Genomic DNA, 20,337 nt, shown 5'->3' on the forward strand with positions numbered 1-20,337 from the left:
TAAGCTGACATGAAAGACTGGTGGACAACCCACTCGGAATCTATACAGAAAACTAGCCCTGTTACTGGCAAGAACATAAGGTTCACAGTGAGTAGAAGCTCTTCTTTGATCAATCGTCCATGACTTCCTCAGTTTTGTATATCAATCGTCCATGAGATTAATGATCTGCTAATGAATTAGGCTTTGCTATATTTGTTCCAGCATTTGGTATCAGAGCCAATAATATTGGCTTCTCATTAATTCGTGAAGGCTGATGCTTATCTAATTACTAATCATTATTTTCTTCTTGTAATATGATCCTAGCATCTATTATCATTGTGGCTTCCTCAGTATTTGCAGATAAAGGATGTTGGTGACAAACACAAAGGTATATATATGTTGTTATCTCGCTAACATCTTTCAGCTTCTTCAGATTCAATACTCTGATGAGACTTAAGAACAAAAAAACAAAAAAGGCAACCATGTCTTCACCAAAGTGGGACTTTTAAGGGATTCTTTTGTTGTGCTTTATACATACAGCTTATAATATGAACAACGGTTGCAACTTAATCTTTTGTTGAAGGGCATGATGATATATAGAGATAGCTCATATCAAAGGTTATCGAAACAAACAATGTTTGCAGGAGCAACAATCATGAAGGATTTTCATATAATTTTTAACCTTGCCAAAACCATTCTTGAACAAATGCTTATATAATTTTTCACCAAAGTAGGAATTATTAAGAAATTTTGTTCAACGAGTTTCTTAAATGAAATTGTGATCGACAGTTTATTACAAAAAAGACATAATGAACTGTTCAAACAACTTTCTGGATAAACAGTCCTTCACGCCTGCCAATTGGAAATCCAAATTATGCAAACAGATGGATTCATATGAACTAAATGCCTTATTCATCATGACTTTGGCTGATGATGTTGCAAGCAATTAAATTTTGTAAAAGAGGAAGTTTGAATTTATACCCGCCCGCAGTGGTCTTAAAAGTCCGGCCACTCAAATCCGCACAAGCCTTAAGATCCCTTCTCCACTGCTCCACCTCATTTGGATCTTCATTCTGAAATGTTTCCCCCAAACTACCGCTCTGTTCCCTCAATTGCGAAGGGTCAACGTCGTAGAATATAGGATAGACTACTTTCCCCTCTCTCATGATCTTCGACAGCTCCCTCAAGCACCATCGGGACTCCGCGTAACTCTTTGAGAAGACGACGACTGCAATCCTCGACCCTTTGATTTCTCGGTCAAGTTCGCTCTGTATATTTTCCCCCCTTCTGAGCTGGTAGTCTATAAACGTGTTGATTCCGGCATTGCGTAACGCAAAGGAGAGGTGGTCTGTGAACCCAGTGCGTGTGTCCTCGCCTCTAAAGCTCAGGAACACCTCGTACTTCCAGCTTGGATGCCGAGAGGAAGACGAACCGGCGGCGGTTGCATGGGCGGGGCTACTGGTATTCATTGATTTCAAGTAAAGAAGTGAAACTCCTGTTCGTTTCAGTCTAAAGAAAACAAGTCTTTCCCAAGATTCCCCAGCGAAACTCTTGATTATTGTTTTGGATCGCTGGAAGATGTGAGAGCAAAAAATAATGAAGAAAGAAGAGGGAGAGAAGATGCAAATGTCATAGCAAATAAAATAAACCTTTATGATTTATGCATGCAAAAAACAATTAGGATTAACTACATGGATGGTTCCTGAATTTGTCATTTATCTTCATTTTCGCCCTTTTTTTTTGGATGGTTTTTTTATCCTTTTGTCAACTTCATCTATTTTTCCGTTAACTAGAAAGAATAAATTTAAAAATCTCATGCTACGACATAAATGGTTAAACAAACAAAAAAATTAAAGTACACATGAAGGTGAGTTTGAGAACCATAAAAAAATAAATAAATAAATAAAGAACGAAAGCTAATTAAGAGCGAAAGTAAAACTCGGTGACAAGTTTAAGGACCATTGTAATTAGCCTAAACAGGTTTTTGGGGGAAACTTCTGCCCAACTTTAACCATTTATTGGAAGTAGCCCAGTGGTTATTAGGGTTTCCTAGATATTAGGATGGTTTCCGTGTCATTAGGTATTAAGGGGTTTTGTCAACTGCTCAAGCTTGTTTCCTCCCGAGTATTGGTTGTTCCCCAGGTGGTTAATAGTCTGGTTCCTTTGTATAGGAGTCTATGTTGTCATCTCCCCTTAATCATAGTGTCAATGCCCTAATTTAAGGAGTTGTTGTTTGCCTTCCCTAAGCCATCAGTTGTGGCGTAAATCAAGGAAGGTCTTTTCTTTATATATGGTGGTTGTACATTGTAATTATGATCATGATAAAATAAAAACACAACAAAGAAATTCAAGATGGTATCAGAGCAGGAAAAATAACCTGCTTCTGCTTTACTACTTGCTGAGCGTGTTCATCCTCCAACATGGCTGAAGAAAATCCATTAGGATCAGATGCTGAAAGTTCACCGGTGATTTCATCCGTGAATGTGCCTGAGATGGACGTTAATCCAAATCAAAGGTTAAGCTCAATTCTGTTGAATGAGTTTAACTATTTGCCTTGGTCGAGAGCTGTATCCCTCGCTCTAGGTGGAAGGTCCAGGTTAGGGTTCATAAATGGGAGCATCGAAGTACCTGATGCTTCCTCACCAAACTATGAATCCTGGCTTAGCAAAGATCAGCTGGTTATGTCGTGGCTCATAAACTCCATGGATCATAAGGTAGCTGAAATATTCAACTATTCAGAATCTTCATTTCAACTATGGGAAACTGTCAAGGAAATGTATGGCAGTCAAAATAATGCTGCACGAGTCTTCCAACTGAAGCATGTGGAATGAGTTAGAAACATATCGTCCTCATACGATCGATGCTGCTGTGATTCGTAAAAGAGCAAAAGAAGACAAGATATTTCAACTTCTGTCTAGTCTCGATTCAGAATATGAAGATCTACGAAGTCACATACTCATGAACTCTAAACTCCCTTCCTTCACCAGTGTATGTGCAATAATCCAACGTGAAGAAGTGAGGAGGAAGGTCATGAACATGGGTACAAAGGCTAGTGTACCTGATACCAGGGCTTATTTGACCAACGAGAGGAAGTACAAAGGAAAGCACCCACATTTGAAATGTCAACACTGTAACTATACAGGTCATGTTAAGGACACGTGCTAGATTTTACATCCAGAATTAAAACTGGACTTCATGAAGGACAACAAGGGTACACAGAGGATGAACCGTACTGTACATCGTGCCAATCATGCTTCTGCCTCTACTTCTAAGGGGTCTGACACATTAAAAACCTTCACAGCAAATCCTGCTGAACTCATAAGTGAGTTTGCGTTGTACCTTCAAGGCAGGAAAGGAGGTGCTGGAAGCAACCGAGGAGACAACTTGGAAGAAGAGAACTCGACGGCTTTACTAGGCAAGTTTGCTGGTTTCCTGGTGGACACAAAAGCCATACCCCAAGAAGACATGCAAGGTATCATGAAAGCTTTTAAAAATGCTCTTAATATAAATATGTTGCTTGATTTTTGGGTTGTAGATTCGGGTGCCACAGATCATATGACCAACCATGTATCCAAGCCTAATAAGTTTGAAAAATTATCAAATCCCTCTCAAGTTTCAACTGCAAATGGGGAGAATGCAATGGTTTTAGGAAAGGAAAAAATAAACCTAATGTCTGATGTGATTGAGTCAGTGGCCCTATATGTTCCTTCCTTCCCATTTCAACTCCTATCTGTGGGTAAAATCACAAAAACCTTGAACTGTTTGGCCATATTCTCCCCTCACAATGTCATTTTTCAGTATTGTGCCACCAAGAAGATGATTGGTGAAAGGTTTTTCCTATATGGTCTCTATTACATGTCAAAGAACAATCCCAGAAGGTTTTAAGCCAAGTTCAATCCCATTCAAGAGAACCAATTGTGGCATCAACGTTTAGCTCACCCGGCCTCAACCATTTTGTCGACTTTGTTTCCAAATCTAGGAAAGGATTTAACCTCATGTGAAACCTGCCATTTGTCTAAGGCCACTCGGTTACCTTTTAAATCTTCATTGTCCAGAACTAGTAGATGTTTTGAACTAGTCCATTATGATGTATGGGGACCAGTTAATGAATCTTTTGATGGTTATAAGTACTTTGTGATCTTTGTGGATGATTTCTCTCGAGTCACATGGTTATATCTTCTAAAGTCTAAGCATGAAGTAATGGAAGTGTTCAAAGACTTCCATAACCTTGTTAAAAACCATTTCTCCTCTTAAATCCAAACTCTCAGGTCTGACAATGGCACCGAATACGCATCTCATATCATGAAACAATATTTAAGCACTCATGGCATCATGCACCAAACAAGTTGCGTTGGTACACCTCAGCAAAACGGTGTTGCCGAACGAAAAAACCATCACTTGCTTGAAAAAACTAGAGCTCTAATGCTACAAATGAATGTACCAAAGAGATTTTGGTCTCAAGGGGTTATGAAAGCTGCCTATATCATCAATAGACTCCCCAGCCGAGTCTTGGAGTTCAAGTCCCCTTTTGAGGTTATGAAAGGAAGCAAGATCGACCTCTCACACCTTAGAGTTTTTGGCTGCATATGCTTTGTCCACATTCAATCTCATCACCGAGATAAATTAGATCCCAAAGCTGCTAATTGTATTTTTCTTGGTTACTCTTCTTCACACAAGGGATATAAGTGTTATAATCCCTAACTGAGGAGATTACTTGTGTCCAAAGATGTTCAATTCCATGAAACTAGCCCTTTTTTTTTGGCAAACAATGTGAAATAACAAGCCAAGGGGATAATAGTATATTAGATGTGTTCCCACTGCCAAGAATCGAGCTTGAAGCTTTATCAGAGCAAAGTCACAACCATGGAATCACTGATGGTGACATTGATGGCTGCACTTCAGAAGATACACTGCACGAAGGTGGGGACAACCAAGATGATACTCACAATGAAATTCAAGGTGTCAATGGATGTGAGACAACTACTCCTGCTCCACGCCGAAATCCAATGCGTGCGAGACAACTTTCCATAAGATTTCAAGACTTTGTCACCTACAAACCCACACATCCCATCTCCAACTATGTGTCGTACAAAAGAGTGACACAGGAACATGCAGCCTACCTAAGTAGCATTTCATGATATAGTGAACCTCAGAGTTTTGATGATGCTAACAGCCAAGGAGTGTGGAAGAAAGCAATGAACGAAGAACTTCAAGCCCTAGACCAACACAAAACCTGAAGCATCACCAAACTTCCAAAAGGCAAGAAAGCCGTGGGCTGTAAATGGATCTACAAGTTCAAATTCAATTCAGATAGATCGATTGAGAGACATAAAGCACGGTTGGTGGCTTGGGGATTCACTCAAACGTTCAAGGTGGACTACAAAGAAACATTTGCACCTGTGGCAAAAATGAACTCAGTTAGGGTTCTATTGTCTGTGGCTGTAAACAAGGGGTGGTCCATGTACCAAATGGACGTAAAAAATGCATTCTTGCATGATGATCTCAAAAAAGAAGTCTATATGAAGTTACCACCAGGGCATCCCCAAAGCAATGAACCTGACTTAGTGTGCAAATTGCACAAATCTATCTATGGGCTGAAGCAGTCTCCCCGAGCTTGGTATGCCAAGTTAAGCTCAGTACTCATCAGCGTTGGTTTCAAAAGTAGCAATGCAGATTCCTTATTCTTTGTTTGCACTGGAGCTGTGGGCAAACTGGTTGTACTGATCTATGTCGATGACCTGATAATCACGGGGGATAATCCTGACGAGATCTGCAACCTGAAACAATCTCTTAGAAAAAGGTTTCCTTAACCAATGGAAGTATGTCTTGGACTTACTCAAGGAAGCTAACATGAGCGATGCAAAACCTGCCATTACCCCTCTCGACAACAAAATCAAACCTAACTTGGATGGTATGCCACTCACGGATATAAGCTATTATCAGAGGCTGGTGGGTAAGTTGATTTATCTAACCATCACCAGACCCGACATCACCTATTCTGTGAGTATCGTGAGCTAGTTCATGCAATCCCCAAGACTCGAACATCTGAATCTTGTTAAAAGGATCATACATTACTTGAAAGGTTCAGTGGGTCGTGGTATCATCATGAAGAAGAATGAAAATACCCAAATCATGGGGTATTGCGATGCTGATTGTGCAGGCAACGCCATCGATCGTAAGTCCACTACTGGCTATTGCACCTTTGTAGGTGGAAACTTGGTCACCTGGAAGAGTAAAAAGCAAACTGTCATCGCCAGATCAAGTGCAGAGGCCGAGTATCGTGCCATGGCTTCAACTGCGTGTGACTTGATATGGCTAAAGGGTCTTCTGTGTGATTTGGGTGAACCAACCACGCTCCCTATGTCCTTATTTTGTGATAACCAGGCCGCAATGCATATTGCATCCAACCCAGTGTTTCACGAGAGGACAAAACACATTGAAGTTGATTGCCACTACATTCGGGAACAAGTTCAGTCACAGGTGATTCAGACACATTATACCCAAAGCATTGACCAACTGGCCGACATCTTCACCAAGCCCTTGGCCTCGCATCAGTTTCAACGACTTCTGTCCAAGCTTGGCTCCATAAACCTCCTGGATCCAGCTTGAGGGGGAGTATTGGAAGTAGCCCAGTGGTTATTAAGGTTTCCTAGATATTAGGATGGTTTCTGTGTCATTAGGTATTAAGGCGTTTTGTTAACTGCTCAAGCTTGTTTCCTCCCGAGTATTGGTTGTTCCCCAGGTGGTTAATAGTATGGTTCCTTTGTATAGGAGTCTATGTTGTCATCTCCCCTTAATCATAGTGTCAATGCCCTAATTTAAGGAGTTGTTGTTTGCCTTCCCTAAGCCATCAGTTGTGGTGTAAATCAAGGAAAGTCTTCTCCTTATATATGGTGGTTGTACATTGTAATTATGATCATGATAAAATAAAAACACAACAAAGAAATTCAAGACCATTCTTACCCAAACTTTGGATCGTATTTGACTTTACCCTTAGAACTTCACGATGGTTTCAAGATCGTAAAATTTTCAGATCACCAGAGTGGGCGATGGGAGAGTGAAAGGTGCAGTTGCACAGGTCTCCAAATTTGAAGGGCCCCTAAAATTTTTGCTATCTAATATTATGTAATAATGTCATTATGCATTCTAGAAGAGTAATTTTTTCGTTTCTAAATATAAAAATTTGGAGTACAATGAGATATTTTCAGTGTTAATAATAACATCCTAAAAACCGATATATTTTTTAATTTTATTATATAGTAATGTGTTATATTCAAGTGAAACTTTAAAGTTTAGAGTTTTGAAGTTTTTTTTTTTCATGTTTGGTTATTTAAGATTGAACTTCTTTTATTTATTTAGTGAAAGTTATATTTGTAACTCTTTTTACTTATAATTAATGACATTTATAAACTTGCAATCAGTACGTACTAAAGTTTGTTTTGATTTAAATTATTGTTTTCTAACATCAATCTATTGTTCTACTTTTTAAAATATCTTAAAGAGGGTTCTTTTATAAATTTCACACAGAGCCCTCGAAATCTCAGAGGCAGCCGTGCAGATCATGCCAATGTCTCCTAAGTGGTCGATTTCATCGTACCCATAATTTAATCTATAAATAAGCATCCATTCTTCTACTTTTACATTTGAGGTAATTAGAGCAAGAGTCTCTAAACTTTTGGCTCTTGAATAAAAGCTCCGTAAGCATTGGTCCCTGAATTCGTTGTAATGTGGAGCAATAATATTTTTGATTAATTCCCTTAAAACTTTCATCCAAAATAAAGAATTTAAAATGATAGAAAATAGATGGAAGTTCTAATGAACCTAACCAAAAAACTATCGCACTGCATTATAATAAGTTTGTAAACCAATACTTACAGATTTGTCAAAATTCAAGATCTATTGCTCCAATTTTCTTTACATATATACATCTCGTCACTTGAAGATAGAGAGAAACACGCCACACAAGAGAAAAAGCGAAGAAAGACGACTTGATTGGATTTGACACAGGCAACTTGAAGCCACAACGAGTGTGACTACTAATCTGTTTGTTACGTGGAGATTGTGAGATTCAGGATATCACCGTGATCAGGCCAATCGCCACGGCCGTCTTCAACCTGTTGCGCACCATGCTCGTGATCAGGCCAACCACAGGATATTACTGAATGATCGTTGGATATGAGATCAAAGGAGAAGACTTTATTCTTCACATTTTTTGCTAGGCGTGCATGCCCTGTAAAACAACGAACAAAATTACTAAATGTAGCCACCAAATGAATGTCGACATGTGAGAGTAAACAAACAATCAGGAAACTACGAGAAATGGAGTTAGCTAAACTCTAACCGCATCCAAAATCAGCCACGACCAGAGAAGGGCTATGCTCTAATTAAGCCATTTGATGATTATATCAACTGGCAGCTCAGGCCAATGTGACATTTGCTCTTGATATCCTGTGTGGTACTTCTAGAAAGTACCATACAATTATATAAGTGGAACTTCTAGAAAGTACCGTTTTGGTATCCACTGCCCAAAAACCCATCACAAAAATTGAATTATCAATGTCTTATTAGAAAGTAAAATACATTACTTTGGCGTTTTTGAAACTTGAAGGTGACAAATATGACATAAAGACAATGAGGATGTGTGAATTAGTTTCAGGTTGGACGCAAATGGATTGAAGTATCAAAGTTTAAGGTAAATAAATACGTAAGAGGTGTCCGATGTTAAATTATAAATGACCTATTTATTGTGTCTTTTAGTTCAATTTCACCGCTCTTTGTTGCAAATACGTCGTTGTGTTCGTTAAAAGACAAAAACACATGCTAAACTTTGAAATATCAAGCAAGTATTTCGCTGAAAAAAAAAAAGCCTAAGCCAAATATCCTATCAACAAAACAAAAGAAGGTATTGCAATTCCTTTGGCAATCCGGCCACCTAACAACGTAAAAAATCAACGAGTAAATTATATAAACACGAACTAAATTATCATTACAAAAATGTGGGTTGTTGAAGAGCTGGATCATCACTTTCCTTAACAATATCAAACAACAAATTTTGGTCTGTCCCGTTGATCTCCTATGATTGAAACCAAGCTCTCTGCGTAAGCTCGCAATGATCCACAAATTCGGAATTTCTGAGTGATCTTCTGAGTGTTTGGGTTGTATGAGATCACTTGTTCTTCGTCATATTCGAAAAGAAACTCTGCACTTTGCCAAAATCCCAACAGCTTCAGTGACCTTGCAATGCCTTCAATTGGCCTATCGTAACTAGTTTAGTCCAAGATTCATCGTCACCGTAGTCGTGCATGATCCATACTTCACAAGTCTTGTCAGGGATATAAGACTTCGGAAGAACAACCACGGAATCAGTGTACATGCATTAATATTCACATAGATGTCACCGTACGAGGAAAACTCTGGTAACTTTGGAAGCGAAATCCGTTGAAACACTTCATCAGCCATGTCAAAATAACGAATTATATAACCAACAACATCGTTGGCCAACCAATGAGTTGTATCACTGACCAACCAGTGAGAATTCCCGTTGACATAGGTGCCACTGTCACTCGTCAAAAGGTAAGGCCAATAGCTAATTTTACAATACGGAGAAGTCCAATGGGTAACTTCAGCATACGGAAAAGTATGATCTAATTCTCTCCATGACTTAGAACGCAAGCTATATACAACCTCCTTACAATTGAATTCGATCCCCGTTGCTCTATCTGTGTAACTGAGAATTAAAACCAACTTGTAATCATTGGTTTTACGATCAAATCCAAATCCATATAGTTTGACGCTTTGACGTTGGCTGTGAGGATGGGAGATGCTCAAGTCTGGAACAACCTTGAATTCTCTGAGTGAAACATTTGCCAGTGCAATAAGGTCCAGTTCGAATTCGACGTTAAGCCTTATGAAGCAGTAGATTCCATTGCAAGGACCCAGAATTTCAGAAAAGACTGAGGGTAAGTTTAGCCGATGCCGAGAAAGAAGCGATATTTCGTCCAAACAAAGCAAGGAGACATGACCATAACGTATACCTTTCTGAAGGAGAAAATGCTGATTCACGTTTTTGGAATGATGGAGGTGTTGGATGGTGAAACTAGGGTCTTTGATGAGATCATACCAGGATTTGCATACGCATTCGAACCGCTTCAGAGATTTCACAGGCAGCCTGAAAAGAATGTTTGCCAACACGCCGGAGGGAATGCATTTGTATTTTGCGGTCTTCATTCGGCAGACCGAGCAGCAAATTTAGGAGGAGCAGGAGGGAGGGTATCGTAGTCCTAGTTGCAGTGTAGAAAAAGAATATCGGCAACTTATGTGCTTCATTGATAAAATGTGAATAGATACAACTATTCTACAATAAGGAATCCTATAATCTAGAGATACAATAGAATCACGTATCTATACAGTATCGATTACATGAAAAACATCCTATCTAATACGCACTTTCCTGTAAACGTATGAGTGTCAATGAATATGATTTACTGATATCTTGGTAATCAATTAACTTGGCCAACGAGTTAATTGGTGTTGAGGAAGTTATGGAATCTTGTTTTATTTAAGATTTGGAGTTCTTATTCTATGCAACTAATTAAGATTTGGAGTCCCATTATTACTGGAACACTTCTGCTTGTTGGAAGTAGAAGACTCTTAGAAACTCTAGCAACCATGGCTTCTTCTTCCTCCTCTTGGGCAGATAAGTTTATTTCTTTTCATGTCAATGTAGTTTAGTGTATTCGTGACTGTCTTCTTGTTCTTTTGATTTCAGAGTATGTCTTACATTTCAAACACTTTCTATCAAATTGGAGAGCGAATATACTTATCCAAACGCTCTTAAACTAAAATATTATTGCTCATGAAAATTTTCGTGCAAATACTAAACATCTTTTGAGGATCGAGAATGATAAAGAAAACGGATTGGGCTAAAAACTAACGGAAAAGAAAATGTTGATTTCATGAACAACGTTGTGTTTGAATTGACAGAAGAGAAGGCCGAAGGGGTTGTGTAACGTCACGCAACTAACGGAAAAGAAAACGGACTAGGCTACAAACTTCGGTCATCCTGTTGGTCCTCCACGCGTATGACTGAAAACAGGCTCTCTCAACTGTGTAAATAGAGGCTTTAAATTGCATAAACCGTCCACCAACACGATGGTTCAAAATCTTCAGAGAGAGGTAATATCACTGCAACAACTGCGCATAACGTGGTAAATACATTGTATATCCTACAAATCATCGATGGATACAGCGGGAAAACAATTTCAGTAGCAATCCACAAAATTAACCGCACGAAAACATATATGAGTTCGTTTGAGATACATATGAAACCAATACAAAATTTATGACCGAAAGAAAAACAAGTAGAACTGTATTTCTTTTGGTATTAAAATAGAAATATACTGATGAGCAGTACTTAGAAACTAAAGCGGCTGAAAGAATTGTCAATTCTAACGTAAAGGCAACCGGTGTACAACTTCATCTTTGACCGAAAAAGTGAGTAATGAAGACGATGAACTTGTCACAAACAACAGTGGCTTCCCTCTCAGCGGCGCTTATACAAACAAGGTTTCAGCTCAGGCCATTCAATATCCTTTTTCTTTGAATCTTGCTCCTCCTAGAGAATAGCAGATGTAGAGATTGTTAATAACAGTGGAACCTTACGAGATCCAGAAACATGTAACTGATGCGTAAATCATAGGACTGAGTTTATTCCACCAATGTCTAACCTTTTTCTTGAAGTAAAACAATATAAACATCTTGTTTGAGAAATCCTGCAAGCAATGCACGTACAATACAATTAGCACAAAAAAAATTATCTTGAGCCGTCTGAGGAAATGAGAGGAACATATAGATACCTTCGACACAGAGGTAAATCCTAGATCACATACGGCTTTTGTAAATGTCTTTGGATCGGCTCCTCCAGTAGTTGAGTCAAATCTGCTCTTCACTTCTGCTATCAAAAGCCAACCACTATGAAAAAACCAACCCGTCAGTTGGATAAGAACTCAGTAGGATAAGTGAATCAAAAGTACAAAAGATTATGGCACACAGACCGTGGCTTAAGTATTCTGTGTGCTTCATTCAGGTAATTTGGGAAATTTGTCCCCATCAACGAAAGGCAGAAGACAGCAACATCTACAGATGTAGAGCCGAGGGGTGTCTGCAAACATGTGGAAGGAATGAATTCTTAATAGAATACGCAAGAAAAAACAGGAGATAAATTTTTAACAGCACATACATGACAGTAACAATTTTGCTTAAATATTAACATACGCAGCTTGGTTGCTTCAAGTATATAAATACTATCCTCTGCAAATTAGCAAAGAGCCAAAAAAATTTTCTATAAATCTATGCATAAGTATAAGAAATTTTATGATTCAACCTAAAATCCAAATGAAAGCACATACATTTGCCATATCACAGGATATTACTGAAGGATCGTTGGATATGAGATCAAAGGAGAAGACTTTATTCTTCACATTTTTTTCTAGGCGTGCATCCCCTGTAAAACAACAGAACAAAATTACTAAATGTAGCCACCAAATGAATGTCGACATGTGAGAGTAAACAAACAACCAGCAAACTACGAAAAATGGAGTTAGCTAAACTCTAACCGCATCCAAAATCAGCCACGACCAGAGAAGGGCTATGCTCTTTAAGCCATTTGATGATTATATCAACTGGCAGCTCAGGCCAATGTGACATTTGCTCTTGATATCCTGTGTGGTACTGGCCAAGCAAGTAAATAAAGCACGTCAACTCTCAAAGTAAAACTCCACAATCTCATATGAGAGAACGCACAGCAGATATGGTGGTCGAAACGAGTTCTTTATAAAGAAGAAATCTTACTGTATCAAACAATGTCGGGTCGTCATTGAAATACTCAAGCGCCTCTTTTCCACTAAAAATACGGGAATCAAATTAAAGTGAATCCGCAAAGGCGAAATTTCTTTTCACATAGGAAATTAAGCCAAACATTCACTGATCGAAGCAATGTAACAAACATTAAAACTTATACATATATACACATTCAAGGCGAAATTTCATTATCATTAAAACTTATACATATACACATTCGATGCGAAATTTCATCATCATTACACAACTAGAAAACAATCGAAAACTTTTTAATCCCAACTTATGTTTCACAATTCAACATAAAAACACGGGTGCTCATTTGGAAGAATAACGGAACGCGTTTTTGGTGAAAATGTTTTTGGAACCAATCCTTAATAAAAATGAAAAAGCACTTGAAGAGAAGCACCAAAGTGCTTAAAAAAAAATTGGCCTTGAATTCCCATTAACTAAAGTAAACAAATTAGAACGAACAATAAGAAATGGGCAGTAAAATATTACGTGCAAGTGTAGAGCTTCTCGTTGATCATCCGAAAATGGCCTCCCGACAGCTTTGCTTTCATCTGCAACCAAGACCCACAACTCCACTCAACAATTTCCGTCAATTAATTTCACATAAAGTTAAATTCTTTCGATAAAAACACGCACCTTATCGAGAAAGCTTGACGAATTCGAGAGCTTTCCCTGCGATTTTAAGCGCTTAGCAGACGCAGAAGCAGAAGCTTTTGGATTCTCTGCTGCTTCTTCATTGATTCTTTCAACTTTTGGGGAAGTGCTTTCTCTTTCGGTGGAAAGCTTGAGCTTTTGGGTGTGAGATTTATTGCGACGCCCTGCTCTCTTCCGCTTTTTGCTCGATTCGTTATCGGCCATTGCTTTTCGTTGCGCCTCTAAAACCCTTCTTCTTCTTCGTCGTCTGCAAAAACCCTTGCTCTGCAAATTTGTGGTTTCGCGCTTTCTTCTGGGCTCATAAGGGAGAATTTATTGTCGCAGGCCTGTGTTCGATGGGCTTTACTTGGGCCCGTCGCTGGCACGGCCTGATAAAAATTGGGAACTATTACCCACGATTTTTAGTCGATTTTACGAAGTTTAACGAAATAATCAAAAGGGAAGTGAAAAAAATACAAACCCTTTTAACCATTTCGTTCTCCGATCTGCAGGGATTTATACAGACAACGAGAAGCTGAGAGACCTTCTCAAGTAAAAAATTGGGAAAGCGCCTGCAAAACCCACGAAGGAAATGTATCAGCTGGTGATCGACAGTGACGCCGGAATGCTGGTGAGGTTGGCGATCGTGTTTTCAAACCTCACCATGAACATGGTGAGAAAGAATTTCGACGAAGGCCTTGGAGCTTCGATCAAGAAACTAACTGGTGGCAAGATGAACGAGGAGCTTCGATCAAGAGCCTATGTCCACATGTATCTGGGAGACGATCCCTTCGACAAGGATGCGAAGGAGAAGTTTGGAACATTCGCTCTTCTAAGCACGAAAAAACATCTAAAAGTCAACCGCCTAGGGGCGGAGCAATTACTCCATAAGGAAAGAATTGAGATTGTGTTCTTGTTTTCTTGTTTTCTTGTTTTTGTTTACCGACTTGGTTATGCACTTAATAACATAATTAGAGCTTAATGATTCAAAATTGGTCCTTTCGACATCTGCTATTACGGTTTCTGGTGAAGCAGAAGGGGATTAATGAAATGAAACACGCTAAGGCATCATGTAACTCATTCACTAAACAACATTCAAATACAGAACATGTATTCTTAACCCTTATACAGCGGCCCTTCTGTTGCCGATCTGCGACAGTGCAATCCTGCAAATGTTATTCTCACATTTTACACGCAGCTAACGTTGTTTCGCTTCAAGAAAATCCTAAGTACCACAACAAGGATAATACATGAACAACGAGAGGATGTCTCAGGTGCATCAAGTAAGGGGACTTAAATTACAACAAGACCTCCGTTTACGCCACTGGTTTGGTCAGTAAAGGCCATGAAGAACCATGCGAGGATCCAACTGCCCACTGCAATAGCTTGATGAAACGGTAGAGAGTTCTTGACGGCCCTTCCACTCTTCGGAAGGCTTCAAGAAAATTGGGGTTTCAATGGCCGCAGAATCTACACATAACATGGTTTTGTAGTCTTCATCTCCCAAATCAGGGATGGTCTTGGCCTTTTTATCCCAAGGGTTCCACACAACTGCAGATCACACGATTTTCTAGCATAAAGTGAGAAACTTCGTATAACTAGGATCATATCAACAAAAGGGAAAAAAATAATTTACAAAACTAATCCAAGATAATAAGAACCTGCATCCCGCATGCCATCCTTCCGCAGAACAAAGGTTCTCTTCCTCTCGTGGTCTATCATGGCTATCTTTGTAGGCGTGCCCAAATACACTCGGTTGACCTAACGAGAACAAGAATTTGAGAAAACAGAAACAACTTAATGAGTTACCACCAGTTCATACAAAAGGCGGCTTTTAAAACGAGAGAAATCGAAGGTAGTTGTACCTCCTCATCAAAGGTAATAGCATCTGCCTGCTCTGTGAACCTTTCTCTGCGCATCAGATTGTCGAGATAATCAAGCGTCTCCAAGCCCTCCACGCGCACTTCACTGCAAATTAAACAGCATCATGCAACGTCTCTGAAAAGGATGAAATACACTTTCTTCCCGCCTCAGCGGCTAATAAAATACTCGACATAGAATTTTCTTTTAACGGGAAATGAAATTCATACACCCTTTTTCTCCATCTGCACACCCCTGATAATTTATGTCCGTTGATTCTCCTTTGGTTTTCAATCCAAAGGCTAGAAAAAGAGCGGGTGTGTAGGGGGAGAATGTGACAATCATTTCCCTCTCCAATAACATCAACAATAAATTTGAGAACTTGCGAACGTCATACAGGTAACGATCTTAAACGTCACAAAAATAGTTAAAAGGCGCACCTGATATCTGATACATATAAGTAGTTAATCAGGGCAAATGTAAAGGAGAAGGCCTTGCTATCCGTATTCCTAACACGGGGAATCAAAGTGAGCTTGCCAGCATTGAGAGAAACACGAAGCCGGAGCTCAAAGCTTAAACAAACCACAGAGAAAGATTCACAGGATTAGACAAGTGGTGATGCCCTTCAGCAGTAATCACATCCATTGAAATGATTAGATTCCGAGAGCATACCTACGCGGCCATGTCTTTAGATCCTCTTCTGTAGACTTCAAGATCAAATCCACTGACGTCTGATTGTTAGTTGGAGCCAAAGGCGAAGGGTTACTATCAACAGACCACAATCTGTTCTTTGCAAACCCATGCTGCTCCAGTGAACCAAGATTTCCGAACTGCAACAAGCAGGATGAAGAATGCTCAATCAGAATTCAGAACAGGAACATAAAGCCTTTTAACATGCTTGTCAATTGTAATAATATCTCACTCTCCAACCTGAGGAAAGCAGACGGGTATGCCTCCCCTGATCGCTTTAGGCGGTTTCCAAGTAGCCTACACAAGAGTAGAAAACAGCCCCATAATTAATCAAGTACAAAGGGAATTAAAACAATCTCAAATTCTAAATCAAGCATACGCTGGAAGAATGTTTAATCTTCATACTTTGCTACTCATAAAGAGCAATTCTTCGCGTCTTTCGTTCTTCCACGAAACAACCTGCCCTCCATATAGAAGCACCTGAAACAATTTGCACCATATCAAACAGCTGGTGACCACAACTTGCACATTAATTTACCCATCATCATATGAATCATGGATCACTGATCGAGTTGTCAACTTTTTTTCAGTTCAAGCGATATGAACCTAAACAATCTAATCTAAAACTAGTACTGGGGAAGAAAGGAATTCGAACTCGGGTGCATAGAGTGTTAACTGCTCTATCCAACTTGGCTACGCCAAGGTCTACGATCATGTTGTTAACTCTGGGCCATCATATCAATATTAGCAAAAAGGAGAGAACATGATTAATTGAAATTTGAAACCAACCTCTGCTGAAGAACCAGTTGGCTCGGTGAGTATGATTCGGGGAAATCCATCACCCTTATTCACTATATTCAACGGCATCGTTCTGAGCCAGGACCTCCCTCTTGTTTCTGTTCACAATTGGCTTCACTCCAGCTCCAATCTGCATTGCATTCAACCCCAAACACATACATAACCCAAAAACAAAAAGTTACATTCTTTTTCGACAAAGCGATATTCTAAACTACTTTAATCTCTAGAGACGGGATAGAACTAGCGTGCAACATGGCACGCTGACGCAACCAACTTGCCTAACCTACATCTCTTGAAAAGGATTACATCTTTGACAATATATAACAACATCAGAAAAATGAAATCTTTCAAAAAAAAAAAATGATGAACAAGAACGAAGAAGCAAAATTTGTAAAAAGACACGAGATGGGTAAGCTTACGTTGATTTGATCATGAAATGTTATCGGTTTCGACTTGGAGCTCGAAGCAGAAGAACTGAGACATTCCAACTCTCTCTGGGTTTGTGAAAAATCTATGTTGCAAACTTGCAATGCATTGTTTTATATCTGAGAGAGAGAGAGAGAGGAGAGAGAGAGAGAGAAGGATATCCAAGGAAAACCATTTGTCATCGGATGCTCTGCTTCTTCCCTCTGTCCCTTTCAGTTATTTAGCTGCACTCGTGTGTTTTGCACCTCAGCTTATCCACGTAGACCTTCGTTGCCCTATAGCTATAGGTGCATCGTCAAACAACGTAAGATCGAATGCCAAAAAGACACGATTCAAATAAGTTAATTAATGAATTGATTTTCGGGTGTATAAATTATTCGAACTTGATTGTGACCGTTTACAGATGTTCTTCAACAATTAAAAGCAGTTAGATTTTAGAAAAACAAAGTATTCGTCTGCATAGATTCTCAAAAAAAAAATAAAAAAAATAATAATAATAAACATAATTGTCTCTGATATTGGCATTTTTTTCTTTAACCATGTAGATTGGAAATCGATAGACATGGTCATTGAGTTTATCCATTGTAAAATCATTTTGGCCCATCTGTGAAAAATCTATCAACATCGTCATTAAATTATCAGATGAGCAACCATGTTACCACTTTTTAAGGTTATTTTTGTCAAACCAACCTCTTTTAGCCAAAATAGTCCATGAGATTGACATAACTTCTTATTTTGGTCTCTGATAATGAAAATCAATAGAAGTGGTCGTTGAGTTTGTCAATTGTAAATTATTTTGGTCATTTTGTGAAAAATCTGTTAATTTCCTCGTTGAGCAACCGCTTGACAGCCTTTTAAGGGTATTATGTGAAACCAACCCCTCCACTTAACAAGGATATTGACATATTTTGTTAATAAAACTTTTTAGTTTTGTTTCTTTTGTGAAAAATATATCAATATCCACGTTAAGTGGAGGATTTGTTTTGACAAAATATCCTTAAAAGGGTAGGCACATGGTTGCTCACGTGAATATTTAACGAGGATATCAATAAATTTTTCACGAAATGACCAAAATGATATACAATGGACAAACTCAAGAATCACGTCGATTTTCATTTTCAAAAACCAAAATGAGTAGTAATATTAATCTCACATACCATTTTGACTAAAAAGTCTTCTCATAAGATAATTTTTTTGATTGAAAAAGGGGCAGAAACCTCAAAGAGAAACTTGCTCAGAAAATACTAGACCAACAATAAAATTCTTTTTCAAGATAAATATTTTTTGAATTTTACAAGACCAAATTTGATGCCTAATGACAATTCGAAACTAATTAAACTTCCTAAAGATATTTATTCACTTTTACGGTTAAAAATCATTTGCATTACAAGTGCAAAATCCAATTCTATCATAGTCTTCTCCATTCTCATAAATAATAATTGTTAGAAGACAATCCCTTTTGCGTTTTGGTTCTACTCTTGTATGATATCTTTACATTTGGATCAATGAAATGTGCCAGGTGTATTTGATGGGAAGCATTATATTATTAGGGTTGTGACAAAAAAAAAAAAAAAGAAGAAGAAGAAGAAGATAAATATGTCTTATTAAATAGATGCCTAAGAGTAGCCACATAGGCCGGTTAGGTTGACGCATGTTCGAGTGGGCAAAATGGAAAAGAAAAAGTAAGAAAGAAATAACGTGAGCTTTTGGCTAACCTTTAACTCGGAGAACGATTTACATTGATCAGTTTATCGTCATGTAACGTTTTAATAGTGTATGCATATTTGGAGTGAGAATTCACGTGACTGATTCTTTTGATTTAAAAGCTTTGAAAACCATTTCATGGAATGGAAAAGAGAAAATTGTAGCAATAATCATCAACTTTAACTAAATTGGAGCAATAATCATTCATCTAAAAATTCATGATCATTGGTCCCTTAACTCATCAAAACGTGTAATTATGATCATTTTCGTCAACTCTGTCCGAACTTCCGTCAAAATGGGTCTCGTGCAACGTACGTTAGGCTGAGTCAAAGGGCAACTATGAAAAATCAAATGAGAAAATTGTATCAATGATCCTTCAACTTTAACCCAATTGAAGTAATAATCCCTCAACTTTAACCCAATTGAAGCAATGGTCCCCCAATTTTAACTCATTTGTTTCAATAGTCCTTCCACCATGACTCATTTTGATGGAAGTTCTGATGAAGTTGACGAAGGGACTATAGCTGCACGTTTTGATGAGTTAAAATATCAATGGTCACATATTTAACCCAATTGAAGTAATGGTCCTCCAACTTTAACTCAGTTGTTTCAATAGTCCTTCCACCAATGCTCATTTTGACGGAAATTCTGATGAAGTTGACGAAAAGATTATAGCTGCACGTTTTGATGAGTTAAAGGATCAATGATCACATATTTTTAGTTAATGGACCAACGCTCCAATTGGTTAAAGTTGAAGAACCATTGCAACTATTTTTTTATAAAATTTGAGAATGATTACATATAACGTTTTAAAATTATATGCATAATTTGGAGCGAGACAACACGTGACGCTGATCCCTTCGATTAAATAGCTTTGCAAAACCTTTTGCATGGAATGGAAAATACCAACCAATGTTGGAGAGAATTGTTGGAACTAAATAAAATATAGAACAGGGAAAGGTAGTAGCCTAGTGAAAGTGAAGTGTGTGCTACTGCTTTTTACTAGTTCTTGATAAGAAAAATGGGCGGTGGATAGAGAATGCAAGCGTAAGGACACTAATGAGCTTGACCACTGTTTTTTTTTTTCCTTTTTTGGAAGCCGCTTGACCACTGATTTGAGTGATGGCTAAGAATTAACATTTTTTTTTCTATGAATTCTAGCACAATTAGGGTTGATATAAGTTAATGCAAAAAAGTATGAGCCTTAGAATTTGTACTGGAAAATACAAAAGGTTCTTAAATAAAAGGAAAATAACGTATTTGTCGTGGATTGTGTGTTCTTTTATATCTATCACTGACATATTAGTCGTCGTTATCACCAAACTCATATAGTATTGTATGATAGTCCTCCTCATTAGTGTCACCAGGCTCATATTGTGC

At 38.3% G+C, this 20,337-nt stretch overlaps 3 protein-coding genes across 6 annotated transcripts; all 3 read right to left on the reverse strand.

Annotated features, from left to right (window-relative positions):
- Positions 1 to 868: 868 nt before the first annotated feature.
- Positions 869 to 1,599, reverse strand: LOC148689201 (toll/interleukin-1 receptor-like protein). The gene has a single exon (XM_088688757.1). The coding sequence runs from the start codon at positions 1,446 to 1,448 to the stop codon at positions 888 to 890; it is 561 nt and encodes a 186-aa protein (XP_088544883.1). The 5' UTR covers positions 1,449 to 1,599; the 3' UTR covers positions 869 to 887.
- Positions 1,600 to 11,220: 9,621 nt separating this feature from the next.
- On the reverse strand, positions 11,221 to 13,827 carry LOC137708185 (S-adenosyl-L-methionine-dependent methyltransferases superfamily protein). 3 transcript variants are annotated; one of them, XM_068447200.2, is made up of 9 exons: positions 13,483 to 13,825; positions 13,336 to 13,397; positions 12,829 to 12,880; positions 12,594 to 12,708; positions 12,411 to 12,481; positions 12,033 to 12,139; positions 11,835 to 11,949; positions 11,706 to 11,750; positions 11,221 to 11,593 (listed from the first exon to the last, which is right to left on the reverse strand). In XM_068447200.2, exons 1-9 carry the CDS (start codon positions 13,702 to 13,704, stop codon positions 11,522 to 11,524), a joined length of 861 nt encoding a protein of 286 aa, XP_068303301.2. In that variant the 5' UTR covers positions 13,705 to 13,825; the 3' UTR covers positions 11,221 to 11,521. The 3 variants fall into 3 exon arrangements, with proteins under 3 accessions (XP_068303301.2, XP_068303300.2, XP_068303299.2); XM_068447199.2 differs by having other exon boundaries at positions 12,387 to 12,481; positions 13,483 to 13,821; XM_068447198.2 differs by having other exon boundaries at positions 11,318 to 11,593; positions 11,706 to 11,949; positions 12,387 to 12,481; positions 13,483 to 13,827.
- A 720-nt stretch (positions 13,828 to 14,547) lies between these two features.
- Positions 14,548 to 17,445, reverse strand: LOC137708186 (putative glucose-6-phosphate 1-epimerase). 2 transcript variants are annotated; one of them, XM_068447201.2, is made up of 9 exons: positions 17,247 to 17,445; positions 16,819 to 16,957; positions 16,435 to 16,509; positions 16,270 to 16,326; positions 16,012 to 16,169; positions 15,780 to 15,911; positions 15,345 to 15,447; positions 15,141 to 15,240; positions 14,548 to 15,030 (listed from the first exon to the last, which is right to left on the reverse strand). In XM_068447201.2, the coding sequence occupies exons 2-9, from the start codon at positions 16,894 to 16,896 to the stop codon at positions 14,813 to 14,815; spliced, it is 921 nt and encodes a 306-aa protein (XP_068303302.1). In that variant the 5' UTR covers positions 16,897 to 16,957; positions 17,247 to 17,445; the 3' UTR covers positions 14,548 to 14,812. The 2 variants fall into 2 exon arrangements, with proteins under 2 accessions (XP_068303302.1, XP_088545607.1); XM_088689481.1 differs by having other exon boundaries at positions 14,868 to 15,049; positions 17,247 to 17,436.
- Between the last annotated feature and the right edge of the window lie 2,892 nt (positions 17,446 to 20,337).

The sequence above is a fragment of the Pyrus communis genome, chromosome 17 (assembly GCF_041283825.1).
Source record: "Pyrus communis isolate YQ-2024b chromosome 17, ASM4128382v1, whole genome shotgun sequence".
NCBI classification, from domain to species: Eukaryota; Viridiplantae; Streptophyta; class Magnoliopsida; order Rosales; family Rosaceae; genus Pyrus; species Pyrus communis.

Coding starts and splice junctions, on each gene's coding strand:
- LOC148689201 (XM_088688757.1), bottom strand. CDS start 1,448: ATGAATACCAGTAGCCCCGCCCATGCAACCGCCGCCGGTTCGTCTTCC.
- LOC137708185 (XM_068447198.2), bottom strand. CDS start 13,704: ATGGCCGATAACGAATCGAGCAAAAAGCGGAAGAGAGCAGGGCGTCGC. Junction 12,881..13,335: donor GAGAAGCTCTACACTTGCAC/GTAATATTTTAC, acceptor CCGTATTTTTAG/TGGAAAAGAGGCGCTTGAGT. Junction 12,709..12,828: donor ACCCGACATTGTTTGATACA/GTAAGATTTCTT, acceptor TTGCTTGGCCAG/TACCACACAGGATATCAAGA.
- LOC137708186 (XM_068447201.2), bottom strand. CDS start 16,896: ATGCCGTTGAATATAGTGAATAAGGGTGATGGATTTCCCCGAATCATA. Junction 16,510..16,818: donor CAACTGGTTCTTCAGCAGAG/GTTGGTTTCAAA, acceptor AAATTGTTTCAG/GTGCTTCTATATGGAGGGCA. Junction 16,170..16,269: donor TACCCGTCTGCTTTCCTCAG/GTTGGAGAGTGA, acceptor TGCTTGTTGCAG/TTCGGAAATCTTGGTTCACT.